The 16,807-nt window shown below is 35.2% G+C and overlaps 1 protein-coding gene across 1 annotated transcript in view; it reads left to right on the forward strand.

The window, feature by feature from the left end:
• Positions 1 to 10,062, forward strand: part of LOC111051918 (carbonic anhydrase-related protein 10) — a 117,050-nt gene extending 106,988 nt beyond the window's left edge. The window contains exons 8-9 of the mRNA XM_039424594.1: positions 5,304 to 5,435; positions 9,958 to 10,062. Of these exons, the coding sequence (XP_039280528.1) occupies positions 5,304 to 5,435; positions 9,958 to 10,047 (222 nt within the window). The 3' untranslated portion in view covers positions 10,048 to 10,062. The remainder of the gene's footprint in view (positions 1 to 5,303; positions 5,436 to 9,957) is intronic.
• The last annotated feature ends 6,745 nt before the right edge of the window (positions 10,063 to 16,807 follow it).

Here is a 16,807-nt window from a genome sequence, read left to right on the forward strand (position 1 = left end):
AATATTCTGATCAAGGCGTTGCAAATGACATCCTTCAATTGACTTGAAAAGACAGAATTTTAATCGCGAACCAGTAGATCATTTTGGATGACACGATGAGGTGCTTTGTTAGACTAATGAAATGTACGAATAAGCGACGCTAAAGTTGCTTTAAAAAATGAGCGTGGATTTTAGGAATTAAAAGAAGGCTGAGTTGGTCGAATAAATGACAGGGAACAACTGCAAGCCCTGTATTAGGAGTGGGAAATTTACTGGTCTCATTTCTCATGAAGAGCTTAAGCAAGGGATGAGGTATGAGGTGGGGATTCCCCTGAGATACGTGGCTCTCGGACACGCCAACTAATTACTTAAAACTACCCTGGACATGTACTGCTAACAGTTCGCTGCAAATAAACTGTAAAAATAGCTCAAAAAGCTGATGGAGCTCGAAAAAGCCTGCTAAACAACTTTCTCCTAAAATAGACGGTTTCAAGCTGTTCGCTCCCCAAATAATGAACAATGATCAACAACTGAAAATTAGTTCTTGCTCAAATCTTGAATTTCTTTCGAGTCCAGTAATAGAGCTCAAACATTTTCTTGGAAAGAGATTCTTATTAAATTGATCAATCAGTACAGTATTCATTTATTGTTTATATTGTTATGTGATGTACTAAGTCTCTCATGTAATCCAATGAGAAATGAAAATCAAAAGGTTAAAGGAAAATCATAAGGTGAAAACACTTTATGGTTTTTTACTAAAGTCAACCGTACGAAAACAGTCCGATGGGAATTGGAATAGATGAGTGCAACGTTCCAAATAAGAGTTGATCAACGTTTTCTACAGCTGAATGACAATTAATTGAATAATAATTCAATTACACCTTACGAATTACGCACACCTTATGAATTGGCAACGTCTATTGGTGTAGGGGGAGGGAGTGGCGAGGTACTCAGCCGTTCCAATTTCCATCGGACTATTTTCGTGTGGTTGACTATAGTTCAAGATTCTGTCTTATCAATGCTACCCACATTACATACATTATTGAACTAAATGTTAATGTCACGGGAAAAGCCATGCTCCGTTGATCTTACTACAGTAATATTATTTTCCCTTTGTGATGCTTTTGTACAGCTCCAATGAGAACTACTGAACTAATGAGAATGATCTCATTTTTCTACTTACACTTGTTATTGGTTTTTAACCCGATCCAACCGAATAATGAATAATTATCAATTTCCCTCCTGTCAAAAACTTGTGAATAACAACAATTCTCGAAAATAACGTAAGCAAAACTGTATTTGAAAGTTCATTATTTTCCAATATCGATATTCTAATTAGGTTTAGAATCCAATATTAGCTCTTGCTCAAGAGTTCTTGTCGTGAAATTAATTCACTCCAAGCCTCAAGTCTCAGAAAGGGGGGGGAGGCGTCCTGTGTATGCATGAAGGAGCAAATTTGCTCTCCACCCTTACCTGCCATACAAACTGTGCAAGGATCGAACAACTTGGTCCAATCATTAATCTTATCGCTCGCCGACTAGATTTTCCAGCCTCTCACAATCACCCAAAACTTACAAAATGTACACAGTACTTTGGAAGACGGTGAAGGTACTTGAGCCAAGCAAAATCAGAAATGGTCCTCAACTCTCATGAATATTCGAAGATTCAATAATATAATTATTGTTATCTTTCAAGTACCATCGTCCCATGTAGTAGAGGAACACTTACACAGGATAAATGACGTATAGGATCAATCAATAAACTTTGTTTGGGATATCAGTTTCATAGTGAATTGTGTACTCCAAGCTTTTAGAATCAAGTAAAAGTCATAAACCAAGTATAATAGATTATGAAAATTGCATACTTTAATTGACAACAAGTGACTATATAAACTTGACACTGATATAAACTTTCCGGTTGCACCGCTGATGAAGGAACTTTGAATCTTATCATTCTCCAAAATCAATCAATAAGAATAATGTCAACAATCACTGCCAACACTCAAGGTTTCTTTTTTGTTGGCAGTGCAGAAGGAAATTCAATTTGCAGTACAGTTTTGTATGATGTACTGATTTATGAAATTTATGTTTTATTCATGGAGTTTGTAACTAATTTATTTTCGCAAATACATTACAATTACAATGCTGTAGTATAAATAAGTATTTGTACATTATATGGATGATGAATGATGATGCTTATTATTATAAAATCAAAAGTCATTTGTAAATCGATCAATTAAATACGTTCAAAGGTCTATTAAAATTTGAATATCAAATAGATACGTTGTGATGGTTAAGGAATCTGGAATACAATAATATCAGTAAAACTGAGCTCATTTCATCTTGAGAAGGTCCTTAGATAGGAAGATCCATCATGAATTGAAACAACATCCTCCTCCATGTTAAAATTATAGAGGAGGTTGAGATCTTCGATAATACTGTTCCTTAATCAGTCCACATGAGTCCATCTGTCCTCATACATCACATGAGTTTAAAAATTTTCATAAACGAGAATCAATATTCACTTCCACAAAACAATATTACATTCAAATTCTTCCAGATCCAGATTATTTCATCAAATAGCTATTATATGGTTCAATAGAGCTCAATTCAAATGAGCATCTTTATTCAATAATTTCCAAGTGTCAAAAGTGATTGCATCATTTTGTTTAGATCTCAAACAGCAAAACGCTTAGAAATGTGTTGAGAAAATCAGTAATCCAATATAGTGTTCACTGACTTTTCTTATCTCATGCATTTGTTGGAAAATGTTCATATTACTTTTTTGAATGCTTGACAATCTGTAGCCAACTGGTGACAAAGACTGACGAGTCGAGCGAGGGTGCTTTGCCGTTCAGGGTGGCTGAAGGCTCAAGCTGAAATCATGTTCTCAAGAGGCCAGTCAAATGCAATTTCCTGAGCCGATAGTGTGACGAGGGGACTCGCGCGCGCTACGCCCAACTCGCTATTAGAAAACTTTGTCCGGTGCCACCCTTTTCCACTCTTAGATATAAAAATCTAATATGTTCCTTTTGTCGAATCGGCTCCGTTTACGGTTCACGGAACTCTAATAATTGCCCTTTTTCTTTTCACCCGTCTCACCTAAATCTTCCATTCCTGTTATTAAAAGGGAAACTTGCTGTGTTTCATAATAGAAGTTGACCGCTTATCTTGTTATTGTCAATTTTCATACTCAAATACGGATATAATACTGAATTAATAGAATCAAAGTTCCTGAAGCACAAACCTTCATTAGGAATAAGTAAATTCCACGCCATTTAAATTTCCCGGGAATTTGAAAATTAATTTGATTTTAATTTTTAATTATTTTCCTTAGTACTCCGCCACCTTTTACAATAAATTTTCCTTTTACAATAACTCGCTCAGTTACAATAAACCCTGTACTGCATCACCTAATATCCAGATGCACTTCATTAGTATAACCTGATACAATAATTTACAACAAAACCTGGAGACCACAAAGATCGTTTATGATAGACGTAGGTTACTAAATTCTAATTTATAAGATTTTCATGCAAGAACAGCATAATACATAGCTCAACGTCACTTTCGAACTACATAGATTCAAGATGGACTATGAATGAGGAATGAACTTCACCCAGTCCACTCTAAATGTTTCAATCTTCGAAAATGCTACAAAATTTGAATATGCAACTTTAAAATTGGCCCCTGATTACGAGTTCGTAATGGCCAATCGCCCATTAACCCGATATGATAGTTTCTGAATTAATCACATAAGAAAACTTCAACGTATTTAGATTTAAATAAAATTATTACATTAGATCTTGAAAGAGAGTACTTCAGGGTTTTATTTTCAGGTAGGCCTATTTCATCTCATATACATTAAAAGTCATATTTGAACATTGTTTTTTATTTCTCTAAAATTGACTTAATTTCTACCGTTATCTGTGTAATCTCAATACAATAGCAATAGCAATACACTCTTAGCATGTTAGATTGTGTACACAGCTCTCTGAGAGGAAACCTCATTGTAAGTGAGTTCACCTAAAGCTGCGTACACATATACGCGCCTCCAACCCGCACCGAGCACGCTCCGCCCTCGTACCGCCCTCGTACCGCCCTCGTTCCTCCATCGCACCGCAGTCGCTCCGCCCCCGCTCTGCAGTCGCACCCATCATGAACGTTACGGAAGATGTTAGCTCTTACCGCGTTCCCCGGTCGAGCCACTCTTGCTCTCCGGTCGATCATCAATCGCTCTGTTGGAATGACGTTCGGTTGTGGAGCAGAACGAAAGTCTGTACGCACCTTAACAGTTAGCATAATATTGTTTACCTAACTGTAAGCATACATTTCGTTTCTTCAAATAGATAAATTTCTATGATCCTTCAAATTGATGTAATTATTAATGAACAGCTTTATAATATCTAATCATTAAACTATAATAAAGTCTTGATTAGTGACCATGAAGCATTCCTAGTATTTGAATTCAGACCATTAAATGATTGAGACTAAATATATAGTAGTCGTACTGAGCATTCAAGCGAAGTATGTGTGTACTCAACTTAATTCGGCATTGCACAGCCTGCTGCGAATCTCTAAGAGTTGGATGGTTTGATCAGGTTGAGACGTAACTCAGTGGAACTCTCCCTCACCACCATACCTTTTTGTGAATGCTGGTCACGTGACCAAACAATTAACTTTGATTGGCTGAACGGATAACACGTCACACTGCTCTCTTTTTCTACTTTCTCTTCGCCCTTCTTCTTCTCCATCCACAAACTGTTTGTTTGCTTCCATCATTGCCTGATTGTCGGTTGCATCTTCTTTGGCTTCTCTGTTGATTCAAGACCAACCTATAATCAGCTACAGCACACGACTCTCATACCGATCTCTTCTGTTTTCAAGACAGAAACTTCCAAACGATCTGTGTGATTGCTTAGTAGTAAAAAACAACCTTAGTGAATAAACAGTATCGAAAGTGCTTCAAATTTAAGAAGTAGCTAGAACCATAGAGAAACAATAGCATAAGTAGATATCCCATAGTATACTGCGTTTATGTCGTAACTTTTACTGTTATCTCAAGCCCATAGTTCATGTAATTCTTTCCCGAGAAGCTGTGTGACGCTGGTAGTCTCTCATATTGTGCCGTTCATATACTCTCACCCCAACGAAACAGTAAAATTCGACAATAATCAACAGTAATCGGCTTGAGATAACAGTAAAAGTTGCGACATAAACGCCCTGTACCATGGGATATCTACTTACGCTATTGTTTCTCTATGCTAGTACCCTTTCAAATTTCATGACTATGATATTTGAATCATTGGTTTTTTCTTGTTTCAGTTGCACTCTCTTCGACGACTGATGCAAGGTAGTGGGAAGCACCCAAAAGCACCTTTGGGGAACAATTGTCGTCCCCCTCAACCCCTTCACCACCGTCCACTACGCACAAACATTGACTTCAACGTTAAGCAAGTGAGTAAAATGCATTCCATTCATAAGTTAGATTAGTTATAACAACCAGTCGAGACGTGTCACAATCTATAATATCATCTCAAATATGTCTGTCTCCAGTGTCCTAGTTCATATTATATCATACCACTGAGGGGAGAGAACACATTATTCTTCTTTTTTCTGTGATTAGACTATACTATTCTGGTATTGGGGGTCATACTCCCAACAAGATGATAAATAATTATTATCAATTGTTTTATATTTTCTGTACATAAGGAGATTGCATTATTTCACACCAAATTTCCCCCGGTGCAAAGCACAGGTTACCTTCTAGTTATATTATGAAGAGATCTCAACTTCTTTATTTCTAAATGTGTATTACACAAAACTCATTATTACACATCTTCATATTCCGTATTTATGGTACATCTATGGGCGAAAATATAGATATACTTTTGCATGAACTCAGTAGGGTACTCATTCAGAAATAATTTATGCTGACTTTTATGAAATGGAATGAATAGAGGAATTTTTCAGTTGATTTCCGTTTGCTCTTAGTCAAATTGTTGCTACAATGACCGCAATAGGATAATGTTGATGTTCCTATTTCAATGAGTACTCATACCTACTGACACAAATGAAGCGTTCTACCACTTTTGGTAATTTGTAATGTCAAAGCGGCAGTAGGCAACAACCACTCTGACGAGGTCGACCCCGATTAGAAATCTGCAAATGGCGAATTGGCAAATGCAGTGAAATGGCTAATGTGTCACGATGGTCCCCCAGAATACCGATTGCTCTATTTTGCGTTTCCAGCTTATTTGTATGTTAATACTATTCAATTTCACCATTCGACCTGAAAAATGCAGGGACCAAAACCTACGGCTGTTCTGAGGTCTCTCTTGCTCTCTTTCTGTTCGATCGAGTGCAGCCGGTCCAAAAAAATTAATTACGGCACAGTTTGATGAATAATGCATATGATTTGATTCTATCTCAATTATGGAAATAAGCATGCTTCGACTGTCCCCTGCATAATTCCTGATCGAAGTCAGCCCTGTTATCGGTGAAGCATGAGTTGCAACCTCGCAGGCGGAGAACATCTCTGATTACCGTGTCATACCACCCCTTCACAACAACATCGTTCACATTCTATTGATTGTTGAATGTTGAAAGGAGAAAGCCATGCTATTGATACATGTGCAGCTACTGTTCAACAGTGATCACAACACAGTCATACAAGGAGTATTATTAGGATAATAATGGCAGAATATCTCACAATACTGTACTGTATAAGTAAAAGTATAGTGATTTTTTATCCTCTACAATAATTCAATTGATTTTCATCTATAGGATATCCGATACTTCAAATGGGTTACAATAATTAATGTTTGAGGAGTCATTATGTGAATATCGATAAAATTGGATTTGAAAGTGAAATTTATATATTTTTTCAATTATGCTAGATAATTATCCCAATTTGTATCTTATTTTATTTTTCTCATCTACAAGAGTAATAAAATATTGTTTTTGCTTAATTTTATAATACTATTTTCTGAAAGTTAAACAATATTTTACATTAATAATCGATGATTCACAATAATTATATAATGAATATTATTCACAATAACTAACAGTGAACAATAAAATAATATTAACAATCACTGCGATCAACAATCATACACGATCTACCGTCAGTTCATTATAGCATCCGAAATTCCAAATAATGTATTATCACAGAAAGAGCATAGAGGTGTACAGTATACTCTTATTCATCCATGTATGCTTATTTGGGTGGAACCTATTTCAATGGGGCCTTGGAATGATCAAGGGGCAACAATACTCCTACTTCAACACTGATGGAATGGGAAACAATAACTGTCAACCCATGCCTATAGTCACAATAGGTCAGCTTCTGCCCCCATTGAAATAGTTCTAGTGACATAAGAGAAATTCTCAATAATCCAAAATTCAGCGTTCTGGTCCGCAAAATGAAACTGATTTCACATTGATTATTGCAACTCTGTTCATGTTGCTTAATATTGATATACAACTTCACATTTGATTGGGTTTGGTTATAACCACACGACAGGCATATCCTTTGCTTCGCCATTAGATTGTACGTTGATGAAAACTGATATATGGCTTCACGGCTTAGATATTTGTAGCATCTTGATTAAATTTGCAGGAGCCCCATGTTACACCAAGAGCTACAATGTAAATACTATCCAATAGTTAGAAATTATAACGTCAATGTACCTCTACAGACCACGGGAATAGAAATCCTCGAAATAAATCTACCTGCCAAAGGGTCTTGCAGTTGTATTGTTTTCCCGCATGACCATTCCATGACCCCATTGAGATAGGTTTACCCGATTATTCTATAGTATAACTCAGCACAAGATTTTAGGCCTATTTCAGTAATATCATTATTGGTTGGAAACATACATATTGGGATCATACAAGCAGAACTGCAAGCTAAATGAATCAACAGGAATAGAGCATGACAAAATCAACAAAAATCTATTATCAATATTAAGCTGCATATAATTTTATGTTTTATAACTCGATTTTTCTATTAAACTTTTCAAAGCTCCTATTTTGGAAGGTAGAATATTAGGTTTCAAGAGCAAGAATAATTTTAAAATGAAATTTGATAGAAAAGCATTATACGGGCATAAAGTAGCCTACAGCTAATAGAGTATTCTTCAGCACAGCATGACCATTTCTCTGCATAATACTGGATTCAAAGTACATCAAGAAATTATTTATGTTATAATAGATCATGAAATTCACCTCCAAATACAAGGAAAAACTTTGGCACGACCTGCTCAATTTATTGATTTTCTGTAGGCAGGCTACCAAGTTTTATTGGAGTTAACATATCACCCTGACAGTGATGGAGAACTTATTCAAAAAGTTTTGCTCTACTGAGACATCAAGAAGTATAGTATGTAGTAAAGGATAGCTTCGCAGATACGGGAGTGAATAGAATCTGAAAATCAATGATTCGGTGTAACTATAACATTTTTACTCCCTTTCCTGTAGACAAATGAAAGATTCACTCTATAAACCTTCTACATACATTTTCAATTTCTTACATGCGTCTCGATATAACCACAATCAATTAGGTGTTGTGAATTACAGTACTATCATATTTCAATCGCTTAAAGATCTCAATTGATGGTAATTTATCGTTAGTGTATTTTATATAGGTTCACTTCTATGGAAAGCCGAAATGCATCAACTAAGAAATTTTATTGACAGACAGTTCAAAACATTGGAAGAAAATCATTTACGCTTCGAGCTCTGAATATCAGAACTCAATTCCAAAGAGCATTTTGAACATTGGATTCATTCCACCGACACCATCAATAATCCTACATTTTTGATTTACTACACTCTGCATTCGAAGAATAATTTCGTAGTCTTATGAACATGTAATATTGCTAATATCAATGTTTATTACTAGTTGAAAATTGACTTTCATTCTTCTGTTATAACATAGCATAGATTCATTCTATTTATGTAGAAATCAGGAGAAATGCAACCCATCAATCAAAAATGAAAAATGGCAGCAAAGGATTTACGAAAAGACAACAGCAATCTAAAATATGCTGCTCATGGAATTTCAATAACAATTAGTAATGAGTCAAAAAATTAATCAATCTGACAAGAAGGATTTCTGTACGATATCTATCTTTTCATGTGAAATACCAATACAATCGTCTCTTATACCATACATATGATATTAGGAAGAATCATTTTATCACACAGTATAAAATGGGTCTATGGAGTTAAGGCATTTTTTAATCATTCTTTCAACGTCCCATCATGATAATTGATTCACTTGTTACGCCTCTAGAACACTTTGAAGTATTCTCATGACTTTAGCAATGGTAACGCCGTATTTACTGAACCGAACAAACCTTATTAATGCAGAGTCGATCGAGAGCAAGAAGTGTTCAGCTCTTTCCAGACCATTACACCAACAATAGCATTCAATGCACTTTGTGGGATCATTGCGGAAGCCAAATGCCTCACCTTATCGGGTTTTTATCACAAGCATCGGGACAAAGGTCGTTCAATGACCAATACCCGGCTACCCACATCTCCAGTCAGGCTTGCCCTTACTAGTCGAGACACTCCCAAAAAACATCTCGTGATTCATTCCGAATTCAAGCCAAGGCTTCTTGCTCTCTCATCAGTGGAATGGCTGTGGAGAACCTCTGCAGTTCTCGTTCAGTGTTACCTGAGGCGTATCCCAAAAGTCTTTTCTGTATCCAAAGGAGAAGATGCAGTATATATTTGGGGGAGATATTTCAATTGAATGTTTATAAGAAAAAATGGAGAAGTTTCCTGATAGTCATGGGTTGATTATTATTAAACAGTCTAAGTTGGTTTATAGTTATACTAAATTCCATTATTTTAATAAATTTTCACGTCTCCTCTACTAAAATTCATTTTTGAAGCATCTTCATCCAGAAGCATTGAACATTGAATTATCATGAACATTGAATCACATTATTGTCCGTTTGCATTTCAGGCAGGAGCCAAGTATTGTCCCAGTATGTACAAGGAGGTATACTACAAAGGTAAGAATGCCAGTGAGAGTTATATAATAACGTTCATATAGAAAAACAGTTTTTTATTCTTGAAGAGATAATAAAGCGAAAGGAAATAGCGTTGATATGAGTCATTTCAGACATATTGTATTGCATTAAAAACTTTTCAATCACTTTCTTTTAATAATTTTCAAAAATCACTTTTTTTACTTTTCCAAATAAATCTTGGACACTTTCAAATAGAAATAATCTGATTATTCGATCCCAGTCTCCTCAGACGTTTTCGTTAATTCTCGAAAACTATATAATAATAATTATATGAGTGATAAAGTATAGAGTTGTCAATTTTTTTATTATCTTCCATATCAAGTAATCAGCAACAATCTGATACTTTTTAGAGAATTTCTTCATAATGTATACTTCTGTACGTTCCCAGTGGCATTCAAATACTCTTGTTTGTTTGGTTTGAAGTTGAGATGAGAAGCCATATACTTCTCTATATGACGCATTTTTTCCTGATCAAAACTTGGATGACAGCAAGATTTGAATTGTTTAGCAATAATATTGATGATGATAGATGTATCAAAGAAGCAATGTGGACTCGATGGAAACTTAGTCTTTTGACAGATCTTGTTATAATAATTTAGTAGATCTTTCAAAACTTGACAGGAATTACATCTCCTTTTCTCAGAAAAAATGCTTTCTATAGCTCAACTATGTAATATTCATGTAAATAGATACGATCCAAATTGCAATAACAAACATATAAATCCTCACTACTACTGTGGATAGTTATTGAAATCAAGCATCAAAAATACTGTATTGTATGTTAAAATTATTCAAATGTTGACACAATCATTGTCATTTTGGTCTCATTATGGCTAAAAAGAGAATAAAAATGTGAATTTGTTAATTTTTATCACTGTTATTTCATTCTGCAACTATCTCTGTATATTCTTGTGCACCGAACTTTCCTCTCACCAGTCCCTTCATTTTTTCCAAAATCCAATTCGTTAGAAATTTAAATACAAAATTTAATATTAAACTTCATCTCGTAGAACTAGAGATAGTAATAGATAGTAATAGAAATAGTAGAAAACGAGGTATAATTGACGATATTTCATATCCATGATTCCGAGTGTATCCTACTCCTGTATCGGCTTGAGATCTACAAAATGTTTTAAGGACATTTTCATAAGATTTGTGAAACCAGTAATCATTGCACCTGTCAGGTCTACAAATAGCAATAATGCGAAACAGTTCCCAGCAAAATAATTTTTTTTGTAACCATTATTATCTGAATTATGTAGTTTCAACTGAACTATTCAATCTGTGCCAAAGTTCGGAAGTTTTTCTACTCTATAGCTGTACACTTATAAAGATATAGCGAAGTGAAATGCATTTATCTCTTCTTGTCAGCCGTCACCAATAATTCACCTCTTCCCCGCAGGTCGACTGTAAGTTTCGATTGCCAGGTTTCGTCTTCAAACTAACCTAGATTTTTCTTTAACATACTTCTTGGAGAAGAGATAATATTATAAAAGACACCGATAAAGAAACTTCAACTGTAAAAATAGCTTCATACTGACAACGAAACCTAGCACGAACATTTTTGCAAAGTACTGACATATCACAAGCACAACCGTCCTGATACAAGTAGCCGAATTAGCTAATCTCCCTACTTAAATCCATTGATTCTATAAATTTAACTGGTTACTTGCAAAGCTTGATGAAAATGCATTAAATGTTTTGATGAAATACGCTGACATTTTCAAGTCTGCAAGAAGATTTAAAAAAGAAATGCTTGGTTGAGATTTGTTTGTGTGATTGTCAACAGCAAAGTGGTAAGATCGATGGGAATGCCCGATGCAGTAATTAATTTGCAGCAGGAGGGATTGGAGGTCCAGCCGCGGACGAAAGAGTTGATTTTTGATGAATCACTGGAGCGTATCGGAGTTTTCCTTTCTGAATGTGACAGCCTCTCAGATGAATGTTCTTTATATTTTATCGTCAGATATCCGTGCATTAAAACGGATTTATCGACTCGTATCATTCGGCCCGACTGGCATCCAGCCAAGCATGACCGATCAAATCAACCTGGGCCCCCTTTCACCCTTCACTTCCCCCCACCTACACGACCCAAAAATCCCAAACCCAACCCTCAACTCACTGAAACCGCATCGCCGTTTTCTCGATCGGCGTCGTTTCACCGTCATCAAAGACTAATTTTTCAAGCAGACGAGAATTGCCCGGCTGTCACAGCCGAGATTGTTATTTGAGGGTTTCTTGGCTAGAAACCGTTTTCCTCGTAAAGACGTGGAACTCTTCTCACTAGGAAGTATTCCTGTTCCTGTAGTGAGTGATCCCTGCAATCTTCTCTCGATTACACGCCCCTTACATTTCCAGCTCATTCTTGCTTCAATCTTGTCTTTACGAAAAAATACTTGAAGAAGTATCACAAAATAGAGATAATTCCACTCTAAATACAATTTCATTATTCCAATAGAAAAGTACAAACCCCAAATTTGTATATAAATTTGATAAATTTCGGGTGAATCTTGCAAGATTTTATCAGTTCCATTATTTCAACAGAGAACAAGAACAGAATAGAACACAGTGATTCCATGTTGTGAGAGGTTCTCCAAATATATTTAAACAGAGAACAAAATGGAATTGAACACAGTGACTCTATGTTTTGAGAGCTTCACCAAATATATTTTTTTGAACGTGATGTGGAATAAAGTATTGAAAAACTCTATCAGATATTCTATATAACTCCTAATCTGAATAGATTCATCTTACTAGATTTATCCAGGTCACATAGGCTATAAATGAAAAAATAAATCTGAGTACCCTTTTTGATTTATTTTTGACATCTTGTGTCCGTTTCACCGAATACAAATAAATAAACATGAATATTTATTTTTTCATTTATATTCAAAGTATCCCTAAAGAAAAAATCTGGTGTGGTACACTCACACAACTTTCCTTGCTCATATTTGAAACTACGATCAAACTTCTGTATATGTGTATATATAATTATTGTTTTCAGAGTACTTTTTCCTTAGAGTAAATTGTGAAATACGATTATTTTTTTAGTCGTAATTTTTTTTAAAGTCGTCAAAACAGCTGTTCTACAGATGAAATATCTCGACTATGTGTTATTTTTATGAACTGCGCTACCTACCTACCTCATGCACGAGAAGGAGGTTACTAAGTCCATTTCTCAAAGATGGGGTGGACCCCCCATTGGTTTCCCAGAGAGGAGAATCATGCCAGTTGATAGAGCTGATAAAAAGCTATCCATTTAATGAATTTGAAGAAAATCGTTACAGCCGTTTTCGAGAAAACCGTGAAAAACATGGCTTTTTAGTGATTATCCGCCATTTTTCTCAAAAATATTACGGAGCTCCTGCAATTTTCCCAGAGATGAGACTCATGGCAGTTGATAGGGCTTATGAATAGCTATCCATGGTATAAATTTGAAGAAAATCGTTAGAGCCGTTTTCGAGAAAACCGTGAAAAACATGGTTTTTTAGTGATTATCCGCCATTTTTCTCAAAAATATTACGGAACTCCTGCAATTTTCCCAGAAATGAGACTCAAGTCAGTTGATAGGGCTCATAAATAGCTATCCATGGTATAAATTTAAAGAAAATCGTTATAGCCGTTTTTGAGAAAATCGTGAAAAACATGGTTTTTAGTAATTATCCGCCATTTTTTCCGCCATCTTGAATTGAATTTTATTGAATTTCTCATTGTCGGGTCCTCATGGTATAAGGACCTTAAGTTTAAAATTTCAAGTCAATCGGTTAATTAGGAATGGAGTTATCGTGTTCACAGACATACACACATACACACACACACATACACACACACACACACACACACACACACACACACACACACACACACACACACACACACACACACACACACACACAGACCAACACCCAAAAATCATGTTTTTGGACTCAGGGGACCTTGAAACGTATAGAAAACTTGAAATTGGGGTACCTTAATTTTTTTTGGAAAGCAATACTTTCCTTACCTATGGTAGGGCAAGGAAAGTAAAAAGACACATAATTATGCTATGTATGTATTTGAGATGGCTATAACAATGTTCATGTTATCATGTTATCATGGTTGAAATAAACTGCTTTCCATCATTGGATGAGATTAAAACTGATATCTTATAAATAAAGTGTAAAAATTCAAAGTGAGAAAGAGAAGTATAGAAATTGCCCACATAACGAGCTCAATCTGACTAAGCAGTGGAAATACAATAAAAATTATGAAGGATATTTCATACACAATAACTCAACAAAAATTTCACTGAGTCTAGGATCAAAATATAAATGGAATGATCATTTCTATTAGCAATAGTCTGTTTGAAAAAATCTCTCTCGATAACTCACATGTGTAGATATTTCCGTTAATGCCATAACACAAAACTCAGTTTTTACAAGATATTGCAATAGAAAACATTGTTGCTTACAATAAAGAAACACCATATTGGAAGGTGTTGTCAGTCAGTCTTCCTGAGAATAAAAACCGTATCCAATTGCTACAGGCCAAGCTTGATGCACATATCAGTGTTTACATACCTGCTTGCTTGAAGACACTTCCAGTTTTCGTAATAGAGCCCTTGCAAACATCGACGTTGATAACGTTGTTGACAAACTCGTATACTATATATTATATATACACATCAAACAGCGTCTCAAATGTTCTTGTTAGATCGATCGTATAGACTTGTCTCATGGTGAATACTGAAGTTGGTAAGGAATCTTAGAACATACTCAACAGGCTCACAGGCTGTTAAGGATTAGATGGAATTGCAATTAACGGATTCATCTCCGTATCAGGAGTAAATAATTATCTCCACAGTTTTGCTTACCATTGTATTGCTGAGAGTTTAGAGCGAGCTCCACTCAAACATTAATTATTTTCACGCATGATTCTGCTTATTCCAGTCTTCACTATTCCTATTAGATGTAACGGTACTGAATACTATAAACCTACAATAAACCCACACTCACACTGTCACATATGCAACTAATCTACCGGTGTTACAGATTCAAAATCAAATCAAAATCATTTATTTGCCAATTATAAAGATAACAATAATGAATAAAACAAATACTTCATACTTATACAGAATAAAAATAAAATTTTAACTTAAAATTTAATTGGCGTTGCCAGCAAAACCTAAGTTTGTGTGTTCTATTTTTTTAGAAAATAGAAGATTATTATCTTGTCCGATACACAAGAAACAAGGATATCATGGTTACCTGCAATAATTATACGGAAAGACAATGCATAGTATATTCATATTCCGCAGCATTCAATGCAATCTATATTATCACGGTGTGATGAAGGTTAAATACCAAAGTTCATATCATTTACGATTCTGCGATTCAAGAGTTTATTTGTCATCATCCTTATTGTATCCAGTAAACATAAAAATAATTTAGTTGTAAATTTACGAACTCCCACAATTTTCGTAAATATTAACGCAAAAGAACATTTTGGAAAAGACCTTGAGTTTTGGCATTTCTATAGATCCTTCCAAATTAGAAATCGATATTAATTAGTTCCAATCATTTCTTTTAAGTGAAAACTATCGATGTGGAATATATTTGTTGGACATAACATGTAACATCGAAGGATTCGTTGATTAATGTCATGCTGACGTAATATTTCTCATGAGTGAACTGCATTCGTTTGATTGAATTCAGGGGATAGAGGTTTGTTTAGTTGTTCACGCCTGTCTCGTCTACTAATTATTATTACGATCAAAAATAAATGAGTAATGAGTATGATTCTGCTTCCTAATATAATATCATCTTCTCACAGTTGGATGCAATGAATGGATTTAGCTCCAAAGCTTTCTTATGAAAAGAGTACGGTATTAAACTAAAATAATCTATTTTCTGAATCAAAGCTCTTCAGAGCTATCACCGCAAATTACAAGGGTTCACAGTGTGCATTACAATATGCAAACAATGATCTCAGATCTGTTTGATCTCAGCAATGCCGAAACTTTACCGTATTCGTTTTGTTTATTCTCTCTCAGGTTCAAATATTAAACAGTTTTATGTGTATTGGTCAGATTTCATGCAAGGAGTGAGAATATAAGGGGAGGTTGTTGGAAATATTCATTGGATAGCGTAGTGCGGTGAGTAGCCTGGAACCTATTGATGTGTGGAGGGATATTGTTTTTGTTGGACTTGGGTAGCTTGTAATATTCAGAATTTATAAATCATGAAAAACATTCTGGCCTCTATTGCTTTTCATATTTGGTGCAGGTTTGAAGCAATAAGAACGTACGATGGGATGCGGTGGTTGATCTCTGGCTCGATATTAAAAAGCGATGTAAAAAATTTATACAGGTACGTGAATTGCATGATTAGAAAATTAAAATTCAGTGGATACATTTGGCATTGAACGCCCGACGCGGCTGAAGGATGTGATTGCCGGTGAGAGCAGAGCAGAGCGGAGAACACAGACAGAACATATTGACAGAAAGTTCGACGCTTCAACACAAAATTGTTTTTCATAACAGTAAAATGCATTGGAGAATTGTTCACAATGAATTCTCATGGTCGGCTCCCTCATGAAACACTGGACCGGTGAGTGAAAGGCAAATCGAGCTTGAATATCTGAGAATAGAAATACATTGTCCCTCATCAATAATATGTACCTAAGATTAATATAATTGAATTTCACAAAAAATGTATTTTTTGATGAATTCCTGTAGTTATCTTATGTAATTGAATGGCGGAATAGGAACTGAACTTCGTGTTGAAAATGATAATAATGCTGCTG

Source organism: Nilaparvata lugens, chromosome 3 (genome assembly GCF_014356525.2).
Source record: "Nilaparvata lugens isolate BPH chromosome 3, ASM1435652v1, whole genome shotgun sequence".
NCBI lineage: Eukaryota > Metazoa > Arthropoda > Insecta > Hemiptera > Delphacidae > Nilaparvata > Nilaparvata lugens.